The following is a 10,974-nucleotide window of genomic DNA, read 5'->3' as shown; positions in this document are numbered from 1 at the left end:
CCCCCCAACTGCCCTCCCCTGCAGGCCTGGTTGCCCCTAACTGTCGTCCCCTGTCGGCCATCTTTGACCACATGGGGTGGCCATCTTGTGTGTTGGAGTGATGGTCAATTTGCATATTACCTCTTTATTAGATAGGATGTGACTAGTGGTATGCTTTTATTTAAACATTCCATTTGCTATTTATTTTCTATCTGTCCAATCTGTACTTTGCTCCACCTTTTTTATTTTCTTCCTTCTTTTGGATTTTTTATAATTCTATTTTATTTCTTTTGCTGGCATGTTAACCATACCTCTCTGACATGCTATTTTTGTAGTTACTAGTACTTTAGAACTTATACTATTCATATTTAACTTTCATAGTCTATCTTCAAGTGATATACCTCTTCATGTATAGTACTAAAAGTTAGAACAGTATAATTACAGCTGAATACATGTTTATAGCAGTAAGCTAGTCCAATAGTAGTTATGCCAAAATGGCTGGAAGTAAAAGATAATGATGGATTTTTAAGTCTCCACCTTTTAGACTAGAAATAGATATATACCAACCCATATCCAAACCCACTTATTTTCTAGCTGAGTAGCTTCATGAGTTGACTTTACTTGTAACCTAGTTATACCGCTCAATAGGGTAAAAAAAAATTCAGGAAATAAAGCAGATTAATAAAATCTGGCACCAAATTTTACTTTATTTTTTGGATAATCCTTTATGTTAACTAAGCAAAGTTCTAGAATTTCTTCTACATAAATACTTGTTTCATGGTAATGTCTGAGATGAATACCAGCAGTGATGGTAAGGGCAAATAGGAAACAAAACTTTTTCCTTTCTGCATGAGAAATTCATCTTCAGTTAACTTTCTCCAGAAACCTCATAAAATTGGAATGTTCTATGTTACCAGGCAGGTTTGCTGAAGGGAAATAAGATCCCTGATTGGTAAATTGTATTTGGGCTGAGAGAACCATAAATACCTAATATGAAGCCATATCTTTGAACTTCTCTAAGTGCAGCAACTCTTAAAATTGGTAACAACTATTATGGAGATTTTAAATCTATACCTCTGGAGTTGTTGCAAGAGATGATAATTGCTGTGGAGCATGAAGTCTTAAAGCCAGGGCAGCTCCAACACACACCCAACACGAATCTCACTTGCACCTGAACTGTCATCTGGTAGGAAGATGATTCTCAGACAACCCCTGTGAAGAACACTGGACAGTGCCCTGCTAGCTACTTGTATTTCCTATAGTGTTCCGAACAAATGGTTCTAAATGTGGCCTGCAGTAATCTTACAAGTTTTAATGTTTAGTTACTATAAAACCATTCAAGGGAGCAATGCAGAGACAATAAGAGGAAGAATAAATCAGAATACGATACTCCCAATCTAGTATTATATTAACTCAATATAGGGCAAGTCTCTTCATATTCAATTTATTCATGTAGAGAAAACAGTTTTGTTTAATTCACCAAATAATTCTAAATATCACAAGAAAACAGATCTAGAAAAATACCCTCAACTTTATAAGAGGATGACATATGATTTCCCTCTACTTGGTGTTCTCACACTTACAAATTTCCTATCAAACTTTTACCTGGATTCTCAATAGGAAAAGGGTGTCAAAATAAAGTGCCTGTCTCTCACTGAGACCTTTTACCCATAAAATAAGCCTGCCTTTTACCTAACCCAACATATCAATTCTGGTATGTTCCTAACTGCATGGGGAACACACACACACATGAAATAGGATTGAATCAATTACAGTGTATAGACAAAATGTAGTTTGTCATAAACTACATGGCAAAAATCTGTTTAAGAACACCCTCAAATTTAAGAAAAAAACAAAATATTAATAAAATATTAAATTTTTATTTTATATTTTATAATTTTCTCTCCAAATATTTAACAATTAAAATTATTTCCAAAGAAATCACTTACTGTTTTAAGCTCTTGGCGCAATTGCTGGTTATAATTTGTGGATTCTTCTAATCGAGCTTCTAAAGCAGCAATTTTTTCCTCTTTTATTTCAAGGGACTTCTTTAGAGTGGATTCTAATTTTGATTCCAAAAGTTTGTACCTACTATCCAAGTACAAAAATAGCAAAAGTTTGTTACTGGAGGTCAGAAAATTATTTTTAAAGATAATTTATGACTACAGATATTGGTGCCATAAATAGATCTTATAATTTAAGTGGCAAATTAAATTATTCTCCTCTTACTGCCCCAGTCTCCCCCTCTTAAACTATTCCTGGGAATGAAGAAACAAAAATCACTAAGTAAACAGAGCTTTAAATTATAGCCTAGGTTGTCTAAAGAAAAAATTATCTAATACTCAAACAGGCATTATATTTCTGTTAGTTTTATAAGTCTCAAAACATTTATTTTAGTTTTATAAGAATAGAACCTATAGAAAGTAAAGGATTATTATATTATCAAACACTTGTCTACACTATTAAGTGTAAAGTATTTATATAAGAACATATTCATAGTTAAGACTTGAAACTCACTGAAGACTTTGTCTTCAGGGTATAAAGTATATGCAGACAATAGGGTGGGGAAGGCCTGGTGTGGTGTGGGGGGGAAGAGTGCGAGCTAGAATGGGTCAAAGAAAAACAAAGGGACATATGTAATACTTTCAACAATAAAGATTTAAAAATAAATAATAAATGAAAGAATTGAGGCATTTAAGCACATAATCAAATAAAGTATAACTTGCTTAAATTGCGTATTTCACCAGAGAGGGGTTTGTTTGTTGTTGATGTCTCATTCTACTTTCACAGGTAATTATAGCCTTAGATCTTCTGCTACGTCACTGACAAACTGTATTTATGTAACATTTTAGCATTTTTTTTCTTAGACAGTATTAGGCTGTCTTTACCCTGATTTTTTACTTTTTAAACATTTTTAAAAATTGATTTTAGAAAAGGAGAGGGAGAAAGAAACATTAATGAGAGAGCACCAACAATCAGCTGCCTCCTGCATGCCCTCTAATGGGGAATGAGCCCGAAACCCGGGCATGCGCCCTGACGGGGAATTGAACCAGTGACTTAATACTCACCTGTCATCTGTACTTTGCTCATCATGTAAGAGTCGCTCTTTATTTAACCCTATCTTCTCAAGTTCATGGGTTAATTTTTCAAGATCATTATTCATTTGTTGTGTCTTCAATTTTTCAGTCACCAAATCCTTATTTTAAAAAGAATGCAAAACTCACATAAGTGTCAAGAACATAAACATCTGAGAAATTTAGCCAAGATTCTAATTACCACCACCCAGGAATACATATAACTTGAAGCAGGAAAGACAGAAATGTGATTGGACTTTCCCTTCCTCATTAAGAAGTAGTTATGAAACAACATAACATAGTCCAAACAGAATAGTTTTGTCTTTTTTTGGCTAATATTTCTTTTTATCTTTTTAATGTTTAAAACCAATGGAGAAACTATTTACTCTTTCCTTGTGAATCCACACCTCACATTTGAGAACTGTGGGAAAAAACGCATACCCATTAATTTTTCAATAATAAGCTAGGACCTTAATGCATGTTTCTTCCTATACAACACCCCTTTCCCACAAGCACCCTTCTCCCAGTGGAAGAGGATATAGGTCTGAAGAACTAGGGGCATTCTGAGAAGAGCAGGCACAAGGAACCTGTTGCTCATGTCTGTGAGACTATAGAACAAAAGAAAAAAATGAATGTCTCATAATGGTCCCTCTCCTCTCAATATCTCTTTAGCAGAAACAGACTTTCCAATGTGACTTATTACAAGAATGCTAAGATACTTTTAAATTGAACTTAAAGGGTTATATATAGTATAGCATAGTAAAAGCAAAAACAAGCCAAGCATGTTATCTTCTGATCTACACCAACCACGTTTACAAGACCTGCTACCAGTATACTCCTAGAAATTTCAAATTTCTCCTCAAAACACAGATCTGAGCAACTACCAATTGTTCAATGTTGACCTTTAAGTTCAACCTGATTTGTATTCTTTAGGCTTAGAGGTCAAAATCCATGGGTCTTTGGAGTCTGAAAGATCTGTATTTGAATCCAGTAATCCAATTCTGCCATTTATTAACTGTCATCCTCAAAAAATTACTTAATGTCTCTGAACCTGTTTTCTAATCTAAGATAATACCTATAAAGAACTGGTCATAAAATTTATATATATATATATCTTGCAAGGTCCTTAGCCCAGTACTTGGCACAGTTTGCGTTCAATAAATGGTGGCTATCATGGGTCCCATTATACTTAGCATTCAGTCAAGAGTCTTGATCACATATTTTTAATATTATTTTGAAATAAAATTACAATGTAATAAGTCAGATACCATATGGAAACTTAATTAGTACAAGATCTTAAAAACATAATATACATACACTTCTTAGTTTAACAAAGGCAGGAAAGTTGGAGACTTTCTAGTAATAATTCTAAATTTCTACTTTAGAGCCCTAAGTAGATTATACAAATTACTAATGGGTCTCAATAAAACTTAAAGACTTGAATTAAAAATATAAAAAATATTTGCCTTAAATTTAGCTAACTATACTTACCTCACGTAATGTAACCAAAGTTTTTATATCAATAGTTGCTCTTTTGACAAGCTCCTTATTTTCTTTCTCTAATTCTTTCAGACGAATGCAGGATTCTTTATAAATACCAATCTCTTTGAATAGAGTTTTGTTTTCTTTCTCCAAATTTCCAATTTTCACATTATTTTCTTCTAATGTGGTATCTTTTATTTCTGCTTGTTGTCGGAGTCTCTTATTTTCTTTCTCCAGCTGTTTCTTATCCTTCTCCAGTTGAGAAGTCTCTTGCTCTAATGATTTATTTTCTTTTTCTAGCTGTTCTAGTCTTTTGCTGGATATTTTTAACTCTTCTAGGTTTTTTTGCAATGTTTGATTTTCCATCTCTAAGTCTTGTAGTTCACTCTCTAACTGCTGAATTTTTTTATTGCTGTTCTCTAGAGCCTTCTGTAGCCTTTGGTTTTCTGTATCTAAACCCTGGTAACTAACTTCTAAGCGTTCTGATTTCTTGAATGATGCTTTCATAAGCTCTAAACCCTTCTTAAGCTGCTCTTTTTCACTTTCCAGTTCTTTATTTTCTAGTTGCAGTTGAGCCATTTTCATGCTTGCACACTTCAAAGACTCTACGTTTCTTCGCAGTTCCAAGTTTTCCTCATCAAGTTGGGAATTCTCTTTCTCTAGAGATTCTAACTGAAAAGTAAGGTTTTTAAAGCTATCCAATCTTTTTTTAAATTTCCTATTTTCTCTTTCTAGTTCTGAATTTTCTTGTTCTAAGGCCTCAATTTTTTCACAAGTAATTTTTAAATTGGTTATCTTTTTCTGTAACAATTCATTTTCTTTTTCAAGATGATGCAACTCATTTTCAAGTTCTTCCGCTCGTTCTCCTTTTTCTTTATAATGTTCTAATTCTTTCCTAATTTGTCTTTTTTCAAATTCAATCTTGCTTAACTTGCTACTTGTTTCTTTGATAGATTCATGGAGAATTTTATTTTCTTTTTCAATGTCTTTCACCCTTGCTTCAGCACTTATTTGGGAGCGCTGCCTTAAGGAAGACACGGTTTGGTTCAGATGTTCATTTTCCTGCTCCAATATTTTAATCTAATTTTAAAAGAGAAAGGAGAAAATTAAAAACCTAATTGAATAAGAACTAAATATTTTAAACTATTTTTTAAAATATATTTTTATTAATTTCAGTGAGGAAGGAAGAGGGAGAGAGAGATAGAAACATCAATAATGAGAGAGAATCATTGACTGGCTGCCTCCGCATGCACCCCCACTGGGAATCGAGCCCGCAACCTGGGCATCCCTACTGGGGATGTGCCCGCAACCAAGGTACATGCCCTTGACCGGAATTGAACCTGGGACCCTTGAGTCCGCAGGCTAACGCTCTATCCCAGGGGTGGGCAAACTTTTTGACTCGAGGGCCACAATGGGTTCTTAAACTGGACCGGAGGGCCAGAACAAAAGCATGGATGGAGTGTTTGTGTGAAGTAATATAAATTCAAAGTAAACATCATTACATAAAAGGGTACGGTCTTTTTTATTTTTTAGTTTTATTCATTTCAAACAGGCCGAATCCGGCCCGCGGGCCGTAGTTTGCCCACGGCTGGGCTAGGGCAAGAACTAAATATTTTAAATTATAGTTATTTCTTGTCAAAATCTAACAGGGAACTCAAAATCTAACATAAAAGGGTGCTAGCATTGTCTATCTTACTTTTAGTTCTGACAAATATTTACTGAGAGACCACTGTATACGTGTACTGCCAGATCATTAAAGTTTGTGGCTTTAGGGAGTTTGTAATATAAAGGAATGGTTAAGAGAGATGTGTTTAATATCAATAAAAATGATCTTCAGATTACTTAATTGCATGTTTCAAATTCAAATATGAGTATCAGGGAAATATACATACATATCTCCTTGAGGATATAAGCTTTTACCTTACACAAATAAATTGTTTTTCAACTTTTAAATATATATTTTATTGATTTCAGAGGAGAGAAAGAGAAACATTAATGATGAGAATCATTGATCAGCTGCCTTGTGCACGCCCCCTATTGGGGTTGGAGTCCAAAAAAGGAGCATATGCCCTGACCAGGAATCAAACTATGAGCTCCTGCTTAATAGGTTGATGCTCAACCATTGAGTCTCACCAAGCCGGGCACAAATAAATTTTTCAATGCCTATACACAGAGGGTCTTAGTAAATACTTGCTGTATCATATATGTGTGTGTATTCAACCCCCCAAAGAATGCTAATTTGGAAACATCAAAATAACAAAATCCCCTGGTACATTTGAAAACTACCATTCAATTCATGGTATGGCTTAATATACTAGTAACAGTTCTCAAAATTTAGTGTTTTGAACAAGCTCCTGAGAAACTGATAAAAGTACAGATTCATACTTAGCTCTACAATTTTTGTTCTGTAGCTCTAAAGAAATCTCTAATTTTATAGGTGGCCTAAGGCTATACCTAGATAATATAAAGCAAATCATTTTACATATAAAAAATAAATACAAATATTAAAATAGCAAGTCAATCTATCCAGTTCTGTTTCCTCAAGCACGAGAATGATCAATAAATACTTGAAAATAAATCTGACAGTATCCAAGACGGTTGCTGCCACCACTTCTCCCTTTATTAGTGGGGCCAGAGCACAGTGGCATTTCTCCCAACTCCACTCCCATTTCTCCCAACTCCACTCCCATTTCTCTCCTCCACAGCCATTTTCCAGATACTTGAAAACACATGTACTGCAAAATGTTATACAATTATTAATCATACTGGCAATTTAAAAAATTCTAATCTTTCTCTTTAACTTTCCTAAAATACATAACATAGAAAGTGAGATAAACCAGTTCCTTTAAAATTTAAAAAACTTCTAAAATATTTCCCTTTAATATTATATGAACATTTTATTTGCATAAACTAACTTTTGTTAATAAACTTTAAAATACAATGCTTAATAAGAAATTTATGAACCTGTCTCTCTGAATTTTCTCTAAGCGTTTCAATCGTTTTTTCAAGCTGAGCCTTCTCCTTCATTAGATCCTTGCTTAAATTCTGACAATTCTGAAGACTTTGCTTTTCTTGAACAATCTCATTTTCAAGAATTTCAACCTGGAGAAAATAAGTCACAAAACAATATATCATTAAGTATTTTAAAACAGTGGAACATATCAAAACAAAAGATAACCGTTGAATTAAAAGGTAAAATACAGTTTTAATACCCAAATGGTGATATTTAAGAATTTAGTAGAGAAATTCAAGTAAAATACCATGCTAATTTTAGCAGCTATGTAAAATATGCAGACCTATGTTTCTTATCCTCTGCATCTTTGAAAGTATCTACTTGTAAACACAAAGACAATCCAAGTGAATATATGATAATTATGTGCTATGTGAAGACTGTACAAGTCTTACTGAAAGGCTCTCTTGGCTCGAGTAAAATTGTAAAGTAAAATTTTATAGTCAAGGAATTTTGGTGTAGAAGAAGTAAGAGGAGAATATAAAAAGCATGAAGGAAAAGATGAGAAATAATGGTATAAGTTTAATGAGGAAACAAGAAGGGACTTGGTTTAAAATAAAAAGAAAATGAGGAAAAAGGAGAATACTGGAGAAAAACAGGCTGAACAAAACTCCAACAAATATTTATATTTTGGATTTAAGTTTATTTTCATTTGTACATTTTGAAGATACAATAAAGTATGTGGTTAATAAGTACAATAAGTATGAAAAAACAAATTTAAGTTCAAAATATGCTATAACTGATTTTCCCATTATTATACAACACTAGAGGCCTGGTGCACGAAATTCGTGCACCCAAGGGGGGGGGGGTGTGCCTTAGCCCGGCCTGTGCCCTCTCGCAGTCTGGGGGCCCTTGGGGGATGTCCCACTGAGCAGGCCTAAGCCGTCAGTGGGATATCCTTAGCGCTGCCGCGGAGGCGGGAGAGGCTCCAACCCACTGCCGCTGAGCGCGCCAGCCGTGAGCCCAGCTTCTGGCTGAATGGTGCTCCCCCTGTGGGAGTGTACTGACCACCAGGGGGAAGCTCCTATGTTAAGTGTCTACCCCCTGTTGGTCAGTACATGTCATAGTGATCAGTTGTTCTGCCATTTGGTCAATTTGCATATTAACCTTTTATTATATAGGATATTAATCAAACCAAGTAATTTAAAAAATAAAAAAGATTTATTTATATAAAATATTCTATATAAAATATTTAGCTATATAAAAATATTTAATATTACATCTTTTTATCAATATTGAAGAACTCTAGGAATTTTAACAGTCTATATAAAGCAAGCTGGATTTTTCCTTTTAACATCAATGGAAGATAACCACACATGGAAAATAATCTCCCAATAATGCCTCAAAAGAATCGAGTCACAAATCTTATCCAATAACTCAGTTCAACATTCATTTACATGTTTTAGAAGCTTTTAGTTATAAATAACTAATAAATCTGGTTCTCCCATCATGATTAAAATATATGGATAACAGTTATTTAATTAAGTTCATATGTTGTTTTATATTAGTGGAATTCAAGTGAAACATTTAGTTTACAAAAGACATCTTTTATCCAATGAATTTATGAAAAATTGCAAGAATCATTAAGAACTTACAAGACTTCAAAGCTAATTTCAAAATCAAATTATAATTCACAGATCCAATTATAATGACAACCAAAATAGAAGTGATCCAAGTTCTAAATGGCCACTCCAACTTTAACACTATATTGATTGTCAAATGCTTACTAAGATTATTTGGTTAATAGACTAATGATGATACAAAATGATTTAAAAGAGTAAAAGTCTAGCCCTAGCCGACTTGGCTCAATGGATAGAGCTTTAGCCTGTGGACTGAAGGGTCCTGGGTTCAATTCTGGTCAAGGGCACATGCCCAGGTTTTGGGCTCAATTCCCAGTAGGGGGCGTGCAGGAGGCAGCCGATCAATGATTCTCTCTCCTCATTGATGTTTCTATCTCTCCCTCTCCCTTCCTCTCTGAAATCAATAATAAATAAATAAAAATAAAAGAGTAAAAGTCTTGCAAGAAAATCAAGGGATCTTTCTCATTATCTAAGGCAGTGGTCCCTCAAAGCATGGTTCCAAAACAGCAGGATAAGCATCACCAAGGAACTTCTTAGAAATGAGAATTATTAGCCCCCCACTCCAAACCTACCAAGAACACAAACTCTAGGCATGAGACTCAGCAATCTGTGTTTTAACAAGTCCTACAGGTGATTCTGATGCATACTATAGTTCAAAAATCACTGGTCTAAAGGTTAGGGCGATTTTCATAACAAAGTCTAGAAACACAGAATATTTCAAAGGGAAAACTAGACATGGCTAGGTGCCAAAACATTTTGTCATTGCAGAAAGCAAGGCAGCTCCCAAGGAGTGCGAAGGTTGTGTCATAAGGATGCAGGAAGCAGCTTTATTGGGACAGGAAGAAAAATAAATGCAGTGGACTGAAACACCTTAAATATTTTTAAATCCACGAGTTAATAATGACACTAAAACAACAAACTCACTCAATTATCTCAGGAGGATATGAGACAATCAAGTCATTATTAGGAAACTGGAAAATAAAGGATAGGGTCAAACATTCATCCTGCTTTTCCCATAGGCTGTTCTTTAGAATAACCAATGGTGTTTTCTATAAACTAGTAGCTTTTAAAACAAGATTTTCCTTCATAGGAACACCCTATCTACCACATTAGGAAGGGATGATATAATTAGAAAATCAGATTTTGCAATCTCTCATTAAGGGATCCACGCAAATGATTTTCCATGACAATATCACAAAAAGACAGACAACCAGACATGTGCCTCCTGACTGACATATGTACATACTCCTTATGAATACTTACTAAAAACTCAATTTGAACCTGATTAGGCCTACAGTAAAACACATTAAAAAAACAAGTATAGGAGTTCACTTTACATTTATAAATGTTAAAAAATTTCATAATAAGTTAAAATAATAAATGAGGGCACATTAGAAACTGGAAAATGTTTTACTACAGTGCTATTTATTTATATTTTTACATACATTTTTTAAGATCAAACATTCATTTTTATTTACCTTTTTACTTAGTCTTTGATTTTCTTTTTCAATTTTCAGGATTTTGGAAGTGTTTCCTTCTGCAGAATCCATAGTACTTCGAAGCTCTTCTACAGTTTTTGTCAAACTCTGGTTTTCCATCTCCAACTTCAGTAACCTACTTGATGTCAACTCACTCACCTCATGGCCCAAAGATTTTTGTGGTGCTATAATATTGAAAAATAAGTCATTGGTAAACCTATATTTATTCTTTACTATTTAAAATGTTGAGTGTATATGCAGTACATCACTTGGTCCTTTATAAAAAAATTTATAAAGTTATACAAGATAGACACAATGATAAAAACAGAGATAAAAGACAGGTAAATACTAAATTTTAATGCATCCTTAAG

At 33.9% G+C, this 10,974-nt stretch overlaps 1 protein-coding gene and 1 long non-coding RNA gene across 6 annotated transcripts in view; one reads left to right on the top strand and one right to left on the bottom strand.

The window, feature by feature from the left end:
- Positions 1-10,706, top strand: part of LOC106724480 — a 31,164-nt gene extending 20,458 nt beyond the window's left edge. Inside the window, exon 3 of the long non-coding RNA XR_001360288.1 lies at positions 10,643-10,706. This is a non-coding gene — a long non-coding RNA (uncharacterized LOC106724480). The remainder of the gene's footprint in view (positions 1-10,642) is intronic.
- CCDC88A (coiled-coil domain containing 88A) overlaps positions 1-10,974 on the bottom strand; it is a 106,530-nt gene that overhangs the window by 32,435 nt on the left and 63,121 nt on the right. For 4 of the 5 annotated variants that reach the window (XM_005884598.2, XM_005884600.2, XM_014532039.1 and 1 more), the window contains 5 exons: positions 10,604-10,788; positions 7,500-7,637; positions 4,545-5,615; positions 3,048-3,175; positions 1,929-2,070 (listed from right to left, as the gene is read on the bottom strand). In XM_005884598.2, coding sequence (XP_005884660.1) covers positions 1,929-2,070; positions 3,048-3,175; positions 4,545-5,615; positions 7,500-7,637; positions 10,604-10,788 — 1,664 coding nt within the window. The remainder of the gene's footprint in view (positions 1-1,928; positions 2,071-3,047; positions 3,176-4,544; positions 5,616-7,499; positions 7,638-10,603; positions 10,789-10,974) is intronic. The other variant, XM_005884601.2, reaches the window with a different exon arrangement.

Source organism: Myotis brandtii, unplaced genomic scaffold, assembly GCF_000412655.1.
Source record: "Myotis brandtii unplaced genomic scaffold, ASM41265v1 scaffold84, whole genome shotgun sequence".
Lineage (NCBI taxonomy): Eukaryota > Metazoa > Chordata > Mammalia > Chiroptera > Vespertilionidae > Myotis > Myotis brandtii.
The sequence above is the reverse complement of the archived record's forward strand: the minus strand, read 5'-3'. Positions and strand labels throughout refer to the sequence as shown.